This window comes from Hyperolius riggenbachi, chromosome 1, assembly GCF_040937935.1.
Source record: "Hyperolius riggenbachi isolate aHypRig1 chromosome 1, aHypRig1.pri, whole genome shotgun sequence".
In the NCBI taxonomy this organism is placed as follows: Eukaryota; Metazoa; Chordata; class Amphibia; order Anura; family Hyperoliidae; genus Hyperolius; species Hyperolius riggenbachi.
In genome coordinates, this window is record NC_090646.1 from 467980010 (window position 1) to 468001336 (window position 21327).

At 46.0% G+C, this 21327-nt stretch overlaps 2 protein-coding genes across 2 annotated transcripts in view; one reads left to right on the plus strand and one right to left on the minus strand.

Annotated features, from left to right (window-relative positions):
* RITA1 (RBPJ interacting and tubulin associated 1) overlaps positions 1-10071 on the minus strand; it is a 34066-nt gene extending 23995 nt beyond the window's left edge. The window contains exon 1 of the mRNA XM_068239901.1: positions 10011-10071. Within this exon, the coding sequence (XP_068096002.1) occupies positions 10011-10032 (22 nt within the window). The 5' untranslated portion in view covers positions 10033-10071. The remainder of the gene's footprint in view (positions 1-10010) is intronic.
* The window catches only part of DDX54 (DEAD-box helicase 54), a 68904-nt gene that overhangs the window by 11839 nt on the left and 35738 nt on the right, over positions 1-21327 (plus strand). Inside the window, exon 2 of the mRNA XM_068239889.1 lies at positions 2773-2887. Within this exon, the coding sequence (XP_068095990.1) occupies positions 2773-2887 (115 nt within the window). The remainder of the gene's footprint in view (positions 1-2772; positions 2888-21327) is intronic.

The following is a 21327-nucleotide window of genomic DNA, read 5'->3' on the forward strand; positions in this document are numbered from 1 at the left end:
TTACAAAAGGTACCTTTGATGTGGATACTCACCTGAGGGTATGCCTAGAAGCTCCTTTATAACCTGTCTCATATGTCACTCCTCTCCCACCCCCCCCCCCCCCCCCTTCCACTGTATCTTCTCGATCCTCTTCCGTGTGTCCCTATTATACCAGAGGGGTGATGTTTTTTTGCATCCCCACTGATAGTATGTGATGTAGCTTAATTTCATGGGGCTATGTCTACTTACAGTGGTTTTTTGCCCCAGCTACATCTGCAATTTTCTGCCGTCCTGACAATAGAAACGGCTGTCCTCTAGTGCTGAGGCAGAGTATGGGCTTATACGTTGCCATCGCAACGAGGTTACATTCACGCTACCCACGTGTCGGAGGATAAACACGGAAGTGAAGAAGGAGCAATGACGTATGCGCTCCATTGCACGCCGCGCGGAAGAGCGGAGATACTAAGTCCCGCCTCTACACGCCGCTGATTGGGTGAGATACTCCCAGCGTTAGAACGCCGGACGACCAATCAACATGCGGCAAACACGGCGCTCGATCGCATCCCCTGCAACAGCGTAGGATAGGAGGAGGGAAGTGCCTCAATTCCGCTGATGCCTTCAGTATGCATCCAAAGCTCTGCATATGTGTTTCGGGGATCCTAGCCTCAACCAAAAGGGGATAATTTCTATCTATGGGACCATATTCATCTTGGATACCATTGGTGGCCCGAGTGATGGACATGACAGGGCACCAATGGACAATTGGCCCCCGTGGTGGGAGTGACCGGTGACAGGTAACTAGGGGAGTGGTATAGGACTCCACCCCATAGGGAAGTATAAAAGGAGAAGCATTTTGCCACTTCATTTGGCTGCTACTATGTTATGAGCCGACAGGCTATATCTTGATACTTGTTTTTAAAAATGTTATCTTTGCACCTTATCACTATGAGCACTTTCTAAGCACTTTCCCTTGAAAAAGCTTCATTTAGAAGTGAAACATGTCGGGTTGTTTGGTGTGGGTTGTGTAATTTAACCATTATCTATATTGTGGTAGGACCTGGGATGGCAGTATAGCTATCCATACACACGGACAGAGTAGGTCCAGCAATATTTGCAAGTTTTGTAGGATATTTTCAGCCAGATCATTTTAAATAAAATCCAATAAACGTTAAGTTTTATTATAGAGATTCAGTATAGAGGGATTTTCTTGTGTTATTTACTTTAATTCAGGGTTTGTTCTATTATATTTACTGTCAGATCGACTTTTTCCAACAGGTCCAATCTGATTCCCGATCAATTTTCCATAGAAGTGAATGGAAAATCGATTGGAAATCAGATTAGACCTGTTGGAAATAGTCTGCCAGTAAATCTGTCAGAAAATTGTATTGTGTGTACCTATCATAAGAGGTGTTCAAGTTGGAGGATAAATAAAAGTGCACATGCAAAGCGAAAGTTGCAATTAGGATGGTATTTCGAAATTAAGAAAAAGTGTTTAGAGCTTTTTAACCACTACCTGAAAAATAAACCTTTTATTAATGTCCTGTTTTTGCACCTTTAGTGCAAATAGGTTGCTTTTAAAAGTTATGCTATTACGTTAATATGCATTTACGCATTTGAACTTTTCAGTACATGGTTAATAGCTTGAGCTGTATTCACTTGGTATTTGGCAGAGGCTAAGGTGGTATTCTCTAAACTACGCTAAGTAGAATAATGTGTATAAAGTCTCATGCACGATGAATAGACCATAAAGCATTGGATGTAATGTATCGCATTCTGCTATACTCATTGTGCAGTAAGACTTTACGAATGTTATGCTGTTATTGCAGATTTCATGACTATACCCCCTAAGTTGAGGCCTGCGCAGGTCTACTTTTCAAGACCTGCAGCTTTGCTACCCACACCTGACATGCTTTCTGGGCATTACAATCAGGGCTGAGGAGTCGGAGCAATTTTGGGTACCTGGAGTCAGAATGGTTTCATAAACTGAGGAGTCGGATGATTTTTGTACCTAATCCTTAGCACTGGTAATTATTTGACTAAGGAGTGGGAACCATTTTGGGTACCAGGAGTCGTGGTTTTATAAACTGAGACGTTGGAGTCGGATGATTTTTGTACCGACTCCACAGCCCTGATTCCAATACCTGACCTGCAAGCGCCTGGACCCGCAACCCGCGTATATGGCTGCCTAATGCAGCTATGCAGAGTGGGCGGCAGGTTGCTGTTCTAGTTGGCTGGATCGGCTTCTCTTCTCTGGCGCTGCACTCCTGACTGGGTTACGATCAAATGCCATATCATGTGATCGGGAAGCCAGAAGAGGATGTCGGAGTGCAGTGCCACCGCAGTGGAGGCGAGAAGAAACCAATCTGCATTTCAGGTTACCCGTGGATACCCAACCCGATGCAGGCCTCTACCTCAAGTGAGCAGCTGAATTGAGCAGGGAAGAGGTATGGTGCCAGTATGTTAGCTGTTGCAGTAGTCCCAGTGTGATATAAGAACATGCACAATCATTTTAATAGAATCATGTGTGGGATAAGAATCAGAATCAATTTTTATTTCGCCAAGTAAGTTTGCACCTACAAGGAATTTGTCTTGGCAGTTGCTTAACAAACACAAACAAAAACAATACAAGGGCAGACAGTGTGTATATTACAAGTCAAGGACATTATAAGAGGGTTGGTTAAAGACTTTTTTCCAGCTGTTAAAAAAAGTAAGCTGACATTTTTGTGATACTGCAGCTCCTATAATTTTTCTGTCATCCCTATTTAATGTTTTTGTGTTTTCTGCTTCTTCAAGCATCTCCCATCGTTCCCTAGTGCAGATGCTGGCTCAGATACAGAACTGGACACTAGACAATTGGTCCGAGCCCAAAACAAAAAGAAAAAGAAGTCTGGAGGGTTCCAGTCAATGGGTATGTTTCGACAATAGTGGACCACATTTTCTGTTATTACAGTGTACTGGAGAAAAAAGTTAGTAGGCACATGCTTGTATTATACTATAAAGAAAACTTGTAATCAGAGAAATATGGAAGGGGGAAGCGCTATTTTCTAAATGAAAATGCTACTTGATTCACTGTAGTGATAACTTGCTGCTTTCAGTATTTTCTGAATCACAGCACAATAACCAGTTTTCATATGGATCAAGTGCTGTTACTGTAATTAACTGCAGGGCTATTTCTGGCCTACTTGTCACCCCAGGCAATTCACCTGAGTAACCCTCCCCTGTCCCCAACAACTAGAAGGTCATACGAATCACAGCAAGGAATACCAGTGACAAGCAGGTAGTAATAGATTCTAGTGGTGGGTAGGGACCAGTAATTTCTGGTGGCGGTCTGCTAGTGATCAATAGATTATAGCAGTGAATAGGTAGTTATCAGTAGGTTCTAGTGGTAGGCCTGTAGTGATTGGAATATTCTGGTGGCAGGCAGGTAGTATTTAGAAGAGTCTTCCTTTTTTTTCTTTTTTTTTTTTTTTTTTTACTTAAGCCCAATCTACACGATACGATTCTTTGTGAGATTCAATTACGATTCTATCTACGATCCGATTAAATCCGACATGTCCGATCGGGATTCGATTCAATTCGATTAGCCATTGCAAAACAATGGCAAATCGAAGTGAATTGAATCGAATCCCGATCGGACATGTCGGGTTTAATCGGATTGTAACTAGAATTGTAAACGAATCGCACAAAGAATCGTATCGTGTAGATGGGGCTTTAGGGGAAAAAAAATAAACTCACAATTTTGTTATGATTGGTGGATTCTGCTGACAGGCTGGTAATGATCGTCAGAATCTAGACGTAGGTAGTTGATCTATACATTCTAGTGATGTGTACATTTTAGTGGCGGGCTGGTAATAATAGTTAGATTTTAGCGGTGGGTAGGTAGTGATAAGTAGAGTGTAGGGGCAGGCTGGTAGTGACTGTTAGATTCTAGCAGTGGGTAGGTAGATTCTAGTGGCAGGCTGGTAACCATCAGTATAAACTTGTGATAGACCATTATTAGGGGGTAGTGGGTGCTAGGTGCAAGCTAGTGGGTGTTGGTGCAGGCCATAAAGGGTAGTGGATGCTGGGTGCAGGCTATTAGTAGGTAGTGCGTGCAGGCTATAGGGGGTAGTGGGTGCTGTGTGGGGGCTATAGGGGGTAGTGGGTGCTGTGTGCAGACTATAGGGGGTAGTGGGTGCTGTGTGCAGGCTAGAGGAGGTAGTGGGTGCTGTGTGCAGGCTATAGGGGGTAGTTGGTGCTGGGTGCAGGCAATTAAGGGGTAGTGGGTGATGTGTGCAGGCAATTAAGGGGTAGTGGGTGATGTGTGCAGGCTATAGGGGGTAGTGGGTGCTGGGTGCAGGCTATAAAGGGTAGTGGATGCTGGGTGCAGGCTATTAGTAGGTAGTGCGTGCAGGCTGTAGTGGGTGCTGTGTGCAGGCTATAGGGGGTAGTGGGTGCTGTGTGCAGGCCATAGGGGGTAGTTGGTGCTGGGTACAGGCAATTAAGGGGTAGTGGGTGATGTGTGCAGGCAATTAAGGGGTAGTGGGTGATGTGTGCAGGCAATTAAGGGGTAGTGGGTGATGTGTGCAGGCTATAGGGGGTAGTGGGTGATGTGTGCAGGCTATAGGGGGTAGTGGGTGATGTGTGCAGGCTATAGGGGGTAGTGGGTGATGTGTGCAGGCTATAGGGGGTAGTGGGTGCTGTGTGCAGGCTATAGGGGGTAGTGGGTGCTGTGTGCAGGCTATAGGGGATAGTGGGTGCTGTGTGCAGGCTATAGGGGGTAGTGGGTGCTGTGTGCAGGCTATAGGGGGTAGTGGGTGCTGTGTGCAGGCTATAGGGGGTAGTGGGTGCTGGGTGCAGGCTATAGGGGGTGCTGGGTGCAGGCTATAGGGGGGTAGTGGGTGCTGTGTGCAGGCTATAGGGGGTAGTGGGTGCTGTGTGCAGGCTATAGGGGGTATTGGGTGCTGGGTGCAGGCTATAGGGGGTAGTGGGTGCTGGGTGCAGGCTATAGGGGGTAGTGGGTGCTGTGTGCAGGCTATAGGGGGGTAGTGGGTGCTGTGTGCAGGCTATAGGGGGTAGTGGGTGATGTGTGCAGGCTATAGGGGGTAGTGGGTGATGTGTGCAGGCTATAGGGGGTAGTGGGTGCTGTGTGCAGGCTATAGGGGGTAGTGGGTGCTGTGTGCAGGCTATAGGGGGTAGTGGGTGCTGTGTGCAGGCTATAGGGGGTAGTGGGTGCTGGGTGCAGGCTATAGGGGGTAGTGGGTGCTGGGTGCAGGCTATAGGGGGTAGTGGGTGCTGGGTGCAGGCTATAGGGGGGTAGTGGGTGCTGTGTGCAGGCTATAGGGGGTAGTGGGTGCTGTGTGCAGGCTATAGGGGGTAGTGGGTGATGTGTGCAGGCTATAGGGGGTAGTGGGTGATGTGTGCAGGCTATAGGGGGTAGTGGGTGCTGTGTGCAGGCTATAGGGGGTAGTGGGTGCTGTGTGCAGGCTATAGGGGGTAGTGGGTGCTGTGTGCAGGCTATAGGGGGTAGTGGGTGCTGTGTGCAGGCTATAGGGGGTAGTGGGTGCTGGGTGCAGGCAATTAAGGGGTAGTGGGTGATGTGTGCAGGCTATAGGGGGTAGTGGGTGCTGTGTGCAGGCAATTAAGGGGTAGTGGGTGCTGGGTGCAGGCAATTAAGGGGTAGTGGGTGCTGGGTGCAGGCAATTAAGGGGTAGTGGGTGATGTGTGCAGGCTATAGGGGGTAGTGGGTGCTGTGTGCAGGCTATAGGGGGTAGTGGGTGCTGTGTGCAGGCTATAGGGGGTAGTGGGTGCTGTGTGCAGGCTATAGGGGGTAGTGGGTGCTGTGTGCAGGCTATAGGGGGTAGTGGGTGCTGTGTGCAGGCTATAGGGGGTAGTGGGTGCTGGGTGCAGGCTATAGGGGGTAGTGGGTGCAGGCTATAGGGGGTAGTGGGTGCTGGGTGCAGGCTATAGGGGGTAGTGGGTGCTGTATGCAGGCTATAGGGGGGTAGTGGGTGCTGTGTGCAGGCTATAGGGGGTAGTGGGTGATGTGTACAGGCTATAGGGGGTAGTGGGTGATGTGTGCAGGCTATAGGGGGTAGTGGGTGCTGTGTGCAGGCTATAGGGGGTAGTGGGTGCTGTGTGCAGGCAATAGGGGTAGTGGGTGCTGGGTGCAGGCTATAGGGGGCAGTGGGTGCTGGGTGCAGGCAATTAAGGGGTAGTGGGTGATGTGTGCAGGCTATAGGGGGTAGTGGGTGCTGTGTGCAGGCTATAGGGGGTAGTGGGTGCTGGGTGCAGGCAATTAAGGGGTAGTGGGTGCTGGGTGCAGGCAATTAAGGGGTAGTGGGTGATGTGTGCAGGCAATTAAGGGGTAGTGGGTGATGTGTGCAGGCTATAGGGGGTAGTGGGTGCTGTGTGCAGGCTATAGGGGGTAGTGGGTGATGTGTGCAGGCTATAGGGGGTAGTGGGTGCTGTGTGCAGGCTATAGGGGGTAGTGGGTGATGTGTGCAGGCTATAGGGGGTAGTGGGTGATGTGTGCAGGCTATAGGGGGTAGTGGGTGATGTGTGCAGGCTATAGGGGGTAGTGGGTGATGTGTGCAGGCTATAGGGGGTAGTGGGTGATGTGTGCAGGCTATAGGGGGTAGTGGGTGATGTGTGCAGGCTATAGGGGGTAGTGGGTGATGTGTGCAGGCTATAGGGGGTAGTGGGTGATGTGTGCAGGCTATAGGGGGTAGTGGGGGATGTGTGCAGGCTATAGGGGGTAGTGGGGGATGTGTGCAGGCTATAGGGGGTAGTGGGTGCTGTGTGCAGGCTATAGGGGGTAGTGGGTGCTGTGTGCAGGCTATAGGGGGTAGTGGGTGCTGTGTGCAGGCTATAGGGGGTAGTGGGTGCTGTGTGCAGGCTATAGGGGGTAGTGGGTGCTGTGTGCAGGCTATAGGGGGTAGTGGGTGCTGTGTGCAGGCTATAGGGGGTAGTGGGTGCTGTGTGCAGGCTATAGGGGGTAGTGGGTGCTGTGTGCAGGCTATAGGGGGTAGTGGGTGCTGGGTGCAGGCAATTAAGGGGTAGTGGGTGATGTGTGCAGGCTATAGGTGGTAGTGGGTGCTGTGTGCAGGCTATAGGGGGTAGTGGGTGCTGTGTGCAGGCTATAGGGGGTAGTGGGTGCTGTGTGCAGGCTATAGGGGGTAGTGGGTGCTGTGTGCAGGCTATAGGGGGTAGTGGGTGCTGTGTGCAGGCTATAGGGGGTAGTGGGTGCTGTGTGCAGGCTATAGGGGGTAGTGGGTGCTGTGTGCAGGCTATAGGGGGTAGTGGGTGCTGGATGCAGGCTATAGGGGGTAATGGGTGCTGGGTGCAGGCTATAGGGGGTAATGGGTGCTGTGTGCAGGCTATAGGGGGTAATGGGTGCTGTGTGCAGGCTATAGGGGGTAGTGGGTGCTGTGTGCAGGCTATAGGGGGTAGTGGGTGCTGTGTGCAGGCTATAGGGGGTAGTGGGTGATGTGTGCAGGCTATAGGGGGTAGTGGGTGCTGTGTGCAGGCTATAGGGGGTAGTGGGTGCTGTGTGCAGGCTATAGGGGGTAGTGGGTGCTGTGTGCAGGCTATAGGGGGTAGTGGGTGCTGAGTGCAGGCTATAGGGGGTAGTGGGTGCTGCGTGCATGCTATAGGGGGATATTGAATGCTGGTTGCAGGCAAATAAGGAAGGGGTAGTGGGTGCCGTGCAGGCTATTAGGAGATAGTGTTTGTGGGTGATTTTTATTTACCATGTCCCTGATGCTAGTTGGCAGTAGATAAGTGCTGGAGGTTGCAGAGGAGAGCAGCTACTCACAGGATCTCTTCCACTACTCGCCTTACTGCCGACCTGCTCTCCTCCAATGTCGACTAGCTTGGGGACGAAGCTACCTACTCCGGCTTCCTTCCAATGGGCACAATGTGGAAATGTTGGTCGAGGAGGAGATTCAAACTTCCAGCTACTGTGATAGCTGATCACATGGCAGAATAGGGCTTTCAGCAGCTGGAACAGCTGATTGAAATGCTGGAGGGAACTTTCGGCAGCCAGTGTCTCCATGGTTTGGTTACCTTTGCTTAGCATGTTACATGATTACTGTAGTATTGGTGGTTTAGTTCTCTAGTGGCTCAGATCCTTCTTGGCTGGCAGAACAAAGGCTTTCCTTGAGATCTTTCTTGTCTAATCCTGTGCCATTAAAATATGGTGTGCCCCAGGACTTCATTAAGTGCAGTATAATTGCGTCCTTGGAAACTTCACTTGAAGTCCCAGGGCTGTAAATTGTCATCTTTAGCTGCGGGCGGCCGCCGCTCGCTGCTGTGCGGGCACTTGTCGCCGCCCGTTAGCGGGGAGATGAATGAATGGCAGCACAGTTCCCTTTCATTAATCTAAGTCCCAGCATCAATGAGATGCCTGCGTCATTGTATCTTCCGGAGTAACAGGTCCACACATTACTTCCTGTTTAGCGTACTAATTGTACACGAATAGTAAATACGCATGGACATCTTGAGGCCTAATAGTAAAATTACACCTGAATACATTTATTTTAATAAAAAAGTATTTAATAAAAATACTTACATTTAAAATTAACTCCTTCACTCTCTCGCTCTCCCATAGTTCCCCCCCCAAAAAATGTTTGCATAAAAAAAGATAATTTAAAAAAAAAACATAAATAGCTACCTTAGGGACTGAACTCTTTTAATATGTATGTCAATAGGGTATATTACTGTTTAACTTTTAAATTATTGGGTTATTAGTGATGGACACAAAACTGTATGGCGCCATACATTTGTACCAGGGAAATATTTTAAACTTTGCAATAACCGGGACAAATGGGCAAAACTGAGAAATAATTTTGTTTCCATTATTTTTATTATTCCCATTAAATACATTTAGAATAAAGTAATTCTTAGCATAATGTGCCACCCAAAGAAATCCTAATTGGTGACAAAAAAAAGATATAGATTATATTGTTGTGATAAGTAGTGATTAAGTTATTTGCGAATGAAAGGAAGAAGCACTGAAATGTGAAAATTGCTCTGGTCCTAAAGGGACAAACCCCTCAGTGGTGAAGTGGATATACATGCTGCCACTTGGAAAATACATCCTAAACTTGGCCTGATTAATCACGTCTGTGCTGATGGCACCCAGTTAGATTGATCCTTCAAACTTTGTTTGACAGACCCTATTACAACAAGCGCTTGTTTTTCCAAGATACAGGATTGGGCGAATGACCACTATCTGAAACTAATTATTGAAATTCCTGTCATCAATGCCTGGCTGTAAAACAGCCCCACTCTGTTGGCACCATTGAGGATAAGGAGCTCAGATCTAATAACTGCACAGGTTGGGTATATTAACCTGCCTGGCGTTCTGATTCCCGTGGCCGCAAGCCGCGGGGACGTTTTTTGCATATATATTTTTTTTCTTTTTCATGTAGCTAGCCTAGCGCTAGCTACATGATTTCCCCCCCCTCCCTGCGGCATCCCTCCCACCCCTCCGATCGCCGCTGGCGCAATGGCCCGTCCGGAAATCCCGTTCTGAACGGTATTTCCTGGAGGGCTTCCCCCGTCGCCATGGCAACCCACGTCGTGACCTCACAGGGAGACCCGATCCACCCCTCAGCGCTGCCTGGCACTGATTGGCCAGGCAGCGCACAGGGTCTCGCCTGGGGGGGCCCTGCATCGCGGCAGATTGACGGCGGGCGGCGGCGATCGGGTAAGGCAAGCAGCAAGCAAAGTGCTTGCTGCGTGTTTTAAAAAAAAAATTATTCAGATCGGCCCAGTGGGGCCTGAGCGGTGACCTCCGGCGTCTCTGGACGAGCCTAGCTCGTCCAGAACGCTAGGGAGGTTAATTGATAGGGAATTAAACGTTAAACATTACCGTAAATCTCTGCTGTTAAATCTCCCTATTTTACTTTTTCAAAGATAAACAAAACCAGCAACCACCCCTCCAGAAGATCTGCTAAACTTAGAGTACCTAAATTATAAATTACAGTTTGCTTTAAACATAAGTTGCTAAGATATATACAGTACAATGATAGATGTGATTTTCTCACCCCTAGGGTCCATATTCCGCATATGGTCTTGAAGTCCCTGCCCCCAGTGTGAAATTGGGCCCTGGCCTTTTTTTTTTTTCTCTTCTTTCCAAACCATAGGTGGAAAGCATGCTGGGGGGATTGATGTCATAACTCCACCCCTCATGTCCATGTGATCTAATGCAGACAGACAGACATCTGAAATGAGAATAATGGCAAACAGACATAAGCCAGGCTGCTGCAGTTTTTCTGTCTCTTCTCTCTCCTACACACTGTGAAAAGAGAAGTAATTTGATCCAGGCAGGCAGAGAGCAGGGGCGTTAACCAGGCTGAAGAGGAGGGCACAATGCTTTAGCAAGGCTTCAGAAGAATTAAGGAAGTGCTTCTTACAGATATAAATGTGTGTTCTATCCACTATAATGTACCAGATGTAAACTTTATATGTTCATCTAACTGTACACAGCGCATAGACTACGGATATGTATTGCCATTCAGAACTTTTTTTGGCTGGAGGTGGTCTTTAATTCATGCTTTGATCACATCATTGCCAGATGTGTCGGTGTATCCTGTACATCCTGTCCTGTCTTCCAATGAGGATCTGCACCGCCTGCAGTTGTTGCACAATACTGCTGCGAGGCTTTTTAAAGGACAACTGTAATGAGAGGTATATGGAGTAGGGCTGCACGATTTTGAGTAAAAATCGAAATTGCGATTTTTTTCCTCTCAGAATTGTGATTTCGATTTATTCACAATTTTTTTTTCCAAACAAGCTTTAGCGGGGGGCGGGGTCAGTGCCAGGCAGGGGGGGGCGGATCCACTGGCAGAATTAGTGCATATTTGCTAGTGAGGCGGGCGGGGAGACTTTCAGACGTTTATAGCAAAACGGTGCCCATAGAAAAAAGAGAGGGGAAAAAAATGTCTATCTAAATAGCAGCTGTCTGGTTATTGTGGACATCATCTTCTTCCTCCGCTGTTTTCAATGGCCAAAGACTTTCATGCTTTTTAGTAACCGTTCTATTTTTTACTTGTAATTATCTCCTGGTTTGAAATGGCTGTGCGTGGCTTCACTTTTAATAGCTGGGGTGACTGTGAATGAGGCTCTCCAACCCCTCATGCTTTGCAAGCCTGGCGCCACATCTCTCTTCCCGGCTGTGTAAGGATATGCTAGGTTGACAGCGGGGAGCTAGCCGGGCAGCGGGCAGGGGGGAGGCGAGTCCAGTCCAGAGCAGCACACAGCTTCTCCAATCGCTGGACAGCAATGGTATGACGGCAGCGGTAGGCGGAGCTGTACAGAGCGTACAGCTCCGCCTACCGCCTCCGTCATTCCATTGCTATCCAGCGATTGGAGAAGCTGTGTGCTGCTCTGCACTGGACTCGCCTCCCCTCCCGCCCGCTGCCCGGCTCATTAACGTCTGAAATATGCACTGCTTCTGTGGCTCGGCGCAGCGGTAGGCGGACCATGGTCATGCGGCCAAGCGCGGGCACTAGAAATCGAAAACCGCCGGATACTGACGATCCCCAGATCGTCTTTACAGTAACCGCTGTTTCGGTTTAAAACCGAGAAATCGTGCAGCCCTAATATGGAGGCTGTCATATTTATTTCCTTTTCAACAATACCAGTTGCCTGGCTATCCTGCTGATCCTCTGCCTTTAGGCTGGTTTCACAGTGGGACGTTACAGGCACACGTTAGAGCAGCCTGTAACGCAGCCCACCGCACAGTAATGAAAAATCAATGGGGCTGTTCACAGTGCGGACGTTGCGTTACATTGTAACGCTGCGTCACAAGGCAACGTACTGCATGCAGTACTTTGGACGCGGCTGAGCCGCGTTAGACTGCTTGCACATGCTCAGTAATGTTGGGGAGGAGCGGAGAGCGGCCAGGCACATGGCTAATTAATATGCACTGCACGTTATGACGTGCAGTGTTTACTTCCTGGAGCAGCCGCTCTGTGCGGCGATTGGCCGGCGGGACCACGTGATGCCGCATGCGCACAAGAGTGCGCATCACGGCATCACTGACGCCAGAGTGAGCTGCACAACGCGGCTCACTCTGACGTCCAGATCCAGCACCACCAGGCGTTGAGTTAGGGGGACGTTATGCGACCTTAACGCCCCCTCTAACGCAACGTCCTGGTGTGAAATTGGCCTTAATCCTTTTACCCATAGACCCTGAATAAGCATGCAGCAGATCAGGGGTGTCTGACAATATTGTCAGATCTAACAAAATTAGTTGCATGCTTGTTTCTGGTGGTATTCAAACACTACTTCAACCAAACTGAACGTCAGTGCTGCCAGGAAACTGGTATTGTTTAGAAGGGAAATAAATATGGCAGCTTCTACACTCACCTACAGGATTATTAGGAACACCATACTAATACGGTGTTTGACCCCCTTTCGCCTTCAGAACTGCCTTAATTCAACGTGGCATTGAATCAACAAGGTGCTGAAAGCATTCTTTAGAAATGTTGGCCCATATTTATAGGTTAGCATCTTGTAGTTGATGGAGATTTGTGAGATGCACATCCAGGGCACGAAGCTCCCGTTCCATTGAGATCTGGTGACTGTGGGGGCTATTTTAGTACAGTGCACTCATTGTCATGTTCAAGAATCCAATTTGAAATGATACGAGCTTTGTGACATGGAGCATTATCCTACTGGAAGTAGCCATCAGAGGATGGGTACATGGTGGTCATGAAGGGATGAACATGGTCAGAAACAATGCTCAGGTAGCCTGTGGCATTTAAACGATGCCCAATTGGCACTAAGGTGCCTAAAGTGTTCCAAGAAAACATCCCCCACACCATTACACCACCAGCCTGCACAGTGGTAACAAGGCATTGATTTATCCACGTTCTCATTCTGTTTACGCCAAATTCTGACTCTATCGAGACTCGTCAGACCAGGCAACATTTTTTTCCAGTCTTCAACTGTCCAATTTTGGTAAACTTGTGCAAATTGTAGCCTCTTTTTCCTATTTGTAGTGGAGATGAGTGGTACTCGGTGGGGTCTTCTGCTGCTGTTGTAGCCCATCCGCCTCAAGGTTGTGCACTTCACAAATGTTTTGCTGCATACCTCTGTTGTAACAGGTGGTTATTTCAGTCAACATTGCTCTTCTATCAGCTTGAATCAGTCGGCCCATTCTCCTCTGACCTCTAGCATCAACAAGGCATTTTCACCCAAAGGACTGCCGCATACTGGAAGTTTTTCCCTTTTCACATCATTCTTTGTAAACCCTAGAAATGGTTGTGCGTGAAAATCCCAGTAACTGAGCAGATTATGAAATGATTAAAAACACACGATTGGTTCACATGATGGCTCAGCTCTAGGACATGGCGGACAGGTGAGCGGTTAGGGAGGGACCCCTGTGGGAGGAATGCCTGCACGGGGCGGTCCTGCTAGCGACGCAATCTTGCGATGGCGTCCAACTGAAGCCTCCCACCTGAATGCTAATGGCTGCTAGATGTGGTATGGCAGGTAAAGGGTGTATGACAGTGCATCCTGATTGGCTGACGAGCACCTGCTGACCAATTTCAAATGTAGCTGGATGCATGTACTGCTGTGTTCTGTTGCTTGTGTGTGTTGGATTTAGCATTCAGTATGGAGGCAGTGTTGGTGGGTTTTCTGGATGTGAGAGGTCCAGAGCCTGGGTGTGAGAGGTCCAGGCCCACCTGCACTCCCCTCCAGGTATCGCGTGTTGGCCTTGGGGCCCCGGCCAGTGAGAGAGGCCTGGGGCCCCTGGCCATCATGTGAACCAATCGTGTGTTTTTAAACGTTTTCTTTCAGCTCTAGGACATGGCGGACAGGTAAGCGGTTAGGGAGGGACCCCTGTGGGAGGAATGCCTGCACGGGGCGGTCCTGCTAGCGACGCAATCTTGCGATGGCGTCCAACTGAAGCCTCCCACCTGAATGCTAATGGCTGCTAGATGTGGTATGGCAGGTAAAGGGTGTATGACAGTGCATCCTGATTGGCTGACGAGCACCTGCTGACCAATTTCAAATGTAGCTGGATGCATGTACTGCTGTGTTCTATTGCTTGTGTGTGTCAGATTATGAAATGCTCAGACCGACCCGTCTGGCACAAACAACCATGCCATGCTCAAAATTGCTTAAATCGCCTTTCTTTCCCATTCTGACATTCAGTTTGGAGTTCAGGAGATTGTCTTGAACAGGACCACACCCCTAAATGCATTGAAGCAACTGCCATGTGATTGGTTGATTAGATAACTGCATTAATGAGAAATGGAACAGGTGTTCCTAATAATCCTTTAGGTGAGTGTATATTCTGCTCACTACAGTTGTCCTTTAACCACTTTCCCCCCGCCCGTACGAATTTCTCCGTCCTTTTTCCATCCTTTAACCCCCAGGAACGGAGAAATCCGTACTTTCCGCTTTCCCGCCGCGCTCCCGCTCGTAAACAAGCCGCCGCCCGCTCGCCCGGAGATCAATGAACGGGAAAATCCATTCCCGTTCGTTGATCTAAGCCCCGCAATGATCCGCTGCTCTCCGATGAGCAGCGCGATCATTGTGAAAAGATACACACTTACCCAGCCTCCAAGTACTTCCTCCAAGTTTCCAGAAGGACGCTTGGAGGTCGCATTAAAACAAAGTTACTGTGGCCATCTTGTGGCCAAATAGTAAAACTACGCCCTACACATTTTTCATATACAAATAAATTACTTTTACACAAAAAATTAACTCATTCCCTCCCACACTCCCAATTTTTTTTGTTTTTTTTTTGTAATTAAAAAAAAATAAAAAAATGTACAATAAAAAAAAATACATAAATAGTTACCTTAGGGACTGAACTTTTTAAATATTTATGTCAGGAGGGTACAACACTTTTACTTTATAAACTATGGGCTTGTAATTAGGGATGGACGCAAAACTGAAAAAAATGCACCTTTATTTCCAAATAAAATATTGGCGTCAAACATTGTGATAGGGACATAATTTAAACGGTTTTATAACCGGGACAAAAGGGCAAATACATTTCATGGGTTTTAATTACAGTAGCATGCATTAATTAAAAACTATAATGGCCGAAAACTGAAAAATTATTTTTTTTCCCAGATTTTTCCTATTTTCCCATTAAAACACATTTAGAATAAAATAATTCTTGGCATAATGTCCCACCTAAAGAAAGCCTAATTAGTGGTGGAAAAAACAAGATATAGATCGTTTAATTGTGATAAGTAATGATAGTTATAGACGAATGAATGGAAGGAGCGCTGAAAGGTGAAAATTGCTCTGGTGGTCAGGGGGTAAACCCCCTCAGTGGTGAAGTGGTTAATAAAGCTACCCTGCCATTGCCATATAACACAGATTCTTTGCTCACTTCACTAGTTACCCATAAAATTGAGAATACTCTTCAAGATTGATCTGCTGAAATTCATATCCTTATGCAATATATGCCCTGGCTATCTGAAAAACTACACCACACAACCCACAGCCACTTATTAACAGGATCAAATAATTTGGTCATCCATAAGCCACCTTTTATGCTTCTGTTCTTTTTGGGGACTCTTTGCAGCACCCAATAAAGAGAGTTCAAAACCTGATTGAAAAGTTTAGTCTGGCATTTAACGTGTCTTTCTACCCTCTGGCATTATCCACCCTGCCTCTTGCTACAGAACTGAGACAGTCCATGTGCTTTGAGTCTTATTTGTTGAAAAGCTTTTTACACAAGTTGTAAATCGTAATAAAAATGTACAGCCTACAGTGTAGCTGCAGCACAAGGCTAAAGGCTGCTTGATGTTATTTCAGCCACTAGGTGGTAGTAGAACACTTCGCATACTGTTACCAATCTGTTGTACACTTTTCACTTTCAATCCAGAAAAGGTTATCCCGAGCTAAGCCTCACTCATGCACTGCATGTGGAAAACTGTCAGCTCCTTGTTTTCTTTTCCTAGACGCTGTCTGCATTTTCCTTTTTGATTTTTTTGTTTTGTTTTGTTTTTATTTTTATGCGGCAGAGGATACCTGCATTTTACTGCATACAAATAGATAAACGTTTGTGGTGTTGCAGTGCGAATAAGGCTTAAAGCAGACCTAATACTTCCTCTCTGCTCTAAAAGATAAGCAACAGCACAATATGCTTCAAAGAAAAACATTTCTTCATTACAACTTACAGAAATCTTAAAGAAAAAACCCTGTAGTGTTTACTTCCTGGTTTCATGGGAGCACTGAAAGGGTTAACCTCCAGTGTTTACATATTCGCCCAGAAAAATGACACGAAGCCGTTCAGGGCTGGTTCACATTGGTGCAATTTTTCATCGCTTTGCTGGCCGCAAGCGATCAGCAAAGCGCTGCTACACTGTATCCCTATGGCTACATTCACACTGCAGCGGTTGCGATTTTGATCAGCCGCAAATGCGCTGCATGCAGCGTTTTGGGGGTGATCGCTCTGTGATCAATAAAACGGGAATCGCAAGCACAAATCTTGGCGAATTGTGAGATTTTGCCCACAAATCGCAATCGCAGAGCCGAATGCGATCATGGGCAAACCGCTAAGTGTGAACTGGCTTTCATGCACAGCTGACTGCCCTAATTTACTAATTTACATTTGCAGATAAGGGGGAATAAAGCTGCACACCTTTTGAGTAAAGTCCACCATTGAGTATCGGGACCTGGTTGCCTTTAGCGACATCGCTGAGCGGGCTGCACAGGCGTGAGTCAGCTTTATAGCTGACAATGCGCTGTGTTGCTATGCGGGGGGGGGGTGAGGAGGGATGACCGAGCGGCGTGTGTGATATCGCACATCGAAGCAGCGTGCACATAAGGATCATCCATCGCTCAGGGTGAATTGATACGCTGGGTGGATCATGTTTGGGTCATTGGGTGGGTATTAGTGCTTGTGTACACCCACCTGATTATCGGAAAAGGCGATCATTATCGGCTCCAAGTATATATTTGGTCATCCTGAGCAGCTGGTGAAAGACATACAGAGGATTTTACTTGGAGCAGCGCCTGTATTTTATTCTAAACACGATCATTATCGGCTGCCTAAGCGGACTTTAATCAAGCGTGTTTATGAGGCTTTAGATAGGCTAATCTCTCTACACCCACATATAGTGAATTATGTGGGTTTCCTTGTCTGCTGTGCAAGAGTTTAGAACTCTAGAGCTTTAACCACTTAGCAACTTCTGCCACGCTTTTCTACCTCCCTGTTTATAAACACATGTAAACACTTGGTTCTGTTTTCTATTTAGAGAACAAAATTAGTATAGCACCATCTTGTGGCCAAAAAGTAAAACTACGTCCAAATACACCATTATACACTTGTCAAGGAAAAATTAAATACATGTTCATTCTATTTTTTAATTCCTTCACCCCAACCCAAAATAAAATATTATCGGCATACATTGTACTATGGACACAATTTAAACATTGTAATAACCGGGACAAATGGGCAAATAAAATGTCTGTTTTATCTACAATAGCACATTTTATATTTAAACTACAATGGCTGAAAGCTGAGAAATAGTGAATGTTTTCATTTTTTTTCTTCTTCTTTTTTTTCTTCTTCCCTGTTAAATGCATATAAAATAATACAATTCTTAGCATAAAGTACTGCTCAAAGAAAGCCTAGTTTGTCCTGCAAAAAAAAAAAAAAAAAAGTATATATGTATATATTCTCTATCATTTTAGTGTAATATTTAGTGATAAAGTTATTACCGAATGAATGGGAAGAGCCTTTGAAGGTGAAAAAATCCAGTGGTTGCGATACTCCACAGGACCGCCCGCATTTAGTTATGCGTGTTGCTATGTAAGCAATGCGTGTAACTAAAGAAGGTGTGCTCCTTACTTGCATATCAGCGAGCGCTGCTATGTAAGGCGTGCATAGCGAGCACTCCTTCACATTAGCAGCCCAGCTTAATGAATCAATCCCAATGTCACACAAAACTCCAAAAATGGGCTGGTCAAAATTATTTGCACCCTTTCAAAATTGTGCATAAATAAAATTGTTTCAAGCATGTAATGCTCCTTTAAACTTACCTGGGGCAAGTAACAGTCGTGGGCAATTTAAAAATTACATCTAAAAGGAGAAAAGTTCACTTTATCTTTGCTTTGTGTGTCTGTGTGTGCCACACTAAGCATGGACAATAGGAGGATAAGAGAACTGTCTGAGGACTTAAGAACCACAATTGTGGAAAAATATCAACAATCTCAAGTCCAACTCCAAAGATCTAGATTTGCCTTTGTCCACAGTGTGCAACATTAACAAGAAGTTTGCAACCCATGGCACTGTAGCTAATCTCCCTGGGCGTGGACGGAAGAGAAAAAAATGATGAAAGGTTGCAATGCATGATAGTCCGGATGGTGGACAAGCGGCCCGGTTCCAAAGAAATTCATGCTGCCCTGCAGACTCAGGGGGCATCAGTGTCAGCCCAAACTATCCATCAACATTTAAAGGAAATGAAATGCTATGGCAGGAGACCCAGGAGGACCCCACTGCTGACACAGAGACTTAAAAAAGCAAGACTACGGTTTGCCAAAATGTAGTTGAGTAAGCCAAGATCCTTCTGGGAAAATGTCTTGTGGACAAATGAGACCAAAATAGAGCCTTCTGGTAAAGCACATCTTTCTACTGTTTACCGACACAGAAAAGAACACTACCTACAGTGACATTTGGTGGAGGTTCAATGAGGTTTTGGGGTTGCTTTGCTGACTCTGGCACTGGGAACCTTGAATGTGTGCAAAGCATCATGAAATCTGAGGCTTACCAAAGGATTTTGAGTCAGAATGTAGAGCCCAGTGAAAGAAAGCTGGGTTTGCTTCCAAGATTTTGGGTCTTCCAGCAGGAAAATGACCCCAAACATATATTGAAAAGCATGCAGAAATGGGTGGCAACTAAGGGCTGGAGAGTTCTGAAGTGGCCCGCAGTGAGTCCAGATCTCAATTCCATTGAACACCTGTGAAGAGATCTTAAAATTGCTCTTGGGAAAAGGTGCCCTTCCAATAAGTGAGACCTGGAGCAGCTTGCAAAGGAAGAGTGGTCCAAAATTCTGGGTGAGGGGTGTCAGAACCTTATTGATGGATCTAGGAAGCGACTGATTTCAGTTTTTTTTTTTTTTTTTTTCCAAAGGTTGTGCAACCAAATATTAAGGGTGCCAGTAATTTTGTCCAGCCATTTTTGGAGTTTTGTGTGACACTGTCCAATTTAGTTTTTTCCCAATACACACAAAGGGAATACACATTTGTCTAGCAAAACATGTTACTACACTACTTTTTCTGTGAAAAATACTTGATTTTCTAGAAAAATTTGAGGTGCCAACAATTTCAGCCATGACTGTAGGATTGGTTTGATTGATGAGTTTCTAAAACTCTTAAATTAAATACAGTATATCCAATACCCCCTGGAGTACGCATACCACTCATTGAGAACCTAGGAACTACGAAACTCCTAGTTTACCCTCTTGGAACTCATGTTTTGCTTATTTCCCCACATTAGAGAATGTGAAAACAGTCTAGTCTATTAGTGGTAAAAGTATACACCCCTAAAGTTCATAAAACAAAGTTATTTATAACTAAATTGATTCAACACTGAAATGCAAAACTTGGGACTTAAATGGTTTTAATGTATATTTACATAGGATAATGCTGGTATGTTAATGGGATCGTATTGTTGACAGATATCATTTAGTGCATGAATCCAAAGGTCACAAATTTGGCTAAGTGTCTGATAAAAGGTATGCTCTGATTAGATTTTAGCATTAAAAAAATGTTACACATTAGAACACATAGCTACTGTGCCAGGTTGTCACTGTCACTTTCTGTCATGTAGAACAGTCCTAAAGCCAAATAAAGCCCAAAAGTGAAAGCAATTTCTAAAAAACAATCTTATTGATCAGTGTAAATAAATATTACCTTTGGAACCAAATGTAGAAAGGAGGCTGGCACCACCAGAAGTAGAAAAGTAAAAATTAGCTCTTTATTGATCAGTCATAAAATGACAGCATGGTCAAAAATAAGGCTTTGGCGGCGACAGCCCGCTGTTTCGAGCTGCTATAGCTCTTTCTCAAGCCGAACAGCCCATACAATGTTAGCAACAATGACCACACCCTTATATACTGGTCTATGCATCAATTAGCCAATCATTTCAAAATCAGAAACACCAATCAGAGTGCAAGGGCATGTGGATGGACCGGATGGGGAACAGGCAGTGTGTGATATCATCAAAACATACCTCCCAGTCAGCTGACCAAGGACAGCCCATCGCAGCATGGCAGAGAAAGTTCCACATGTAAAAGCAGGAAGTGCACTGTAAACAAAGTTCACATGCACCAATAGGGACAGGCTCCAATGGCCCATCCATCTTAATATGGCATGGTAAACGCGTACAAATGTCCGCATAATACGCGTCCTATAGACGCGATATCAATGCATAATAGCCGCCGTAACTCGCCATCCAAACGCATTCTCAAAACAATGCGTACAAAAAGACGCATAATGCGTAATACTGGACGCTAGATAACCGCATGCCGCTACTAATGCCAACGCAATAATAATGCGTACAAACCGACGTAAAAACGCCCCCTGGCCGCATAACTCTATAATGGACGCGTACAAAAAGACGCATAACGCGTGGTACTGAACGCAACATAGTCGCATACTGTTCATACCAAATGCCACATTAATGCGAAAAAAACGTCGCAAAAATGCCTTCAGGGCGCATAAAAAATGGATGCACAAAAAGAGGATATAATGCATAGCATCATGGCGGGACTCAAATCAAGTCACGCCTAGAACTAGTGCCCAACATTATACACGTGGAAATCGCATAACTAGAGAGAACAATTCTCACCAGGCCACAAAGTTCTTCCCTCCATCAGCTCACAGGGACTAAAGAAAAAGGAAAAGAAGAAAAAACACATCACTGCAAAAAATATCAAAGTTTTCAAAAATATTATAATGCTCCCAACCAGTACTCCACACCCCCTAGCACAGCATAATAGCTGCCTCTTATCATAGTAAATATCCCACATCACTATTTACAGATTCAACAGGAAAATTAAACACAAAAACTTAGATCGTATTCCCTATTAAGTCCTCCCTTTCCCATCACATGCAACCTTCTAATCCACCAGGCCTCTCTTTTGGCCAACTCATCCTGTCTATTTAATCTCCCTCGCCAATTACTCGGAACACTGTCAATAACCTGAACTTTAAATTGGGACAAATTATGTCTAGCTGAAACAAAGTGGCTAGACACAGCCTGGGTCATATCCTTGCCACGTATGGCTGTCTTATGGCCAGACATTCTGACCTTCAAAGCATTGGTGGTCATACCCACGTATCCCAATCCACAGGGGCATTTAATTAAATACACTACGTAAC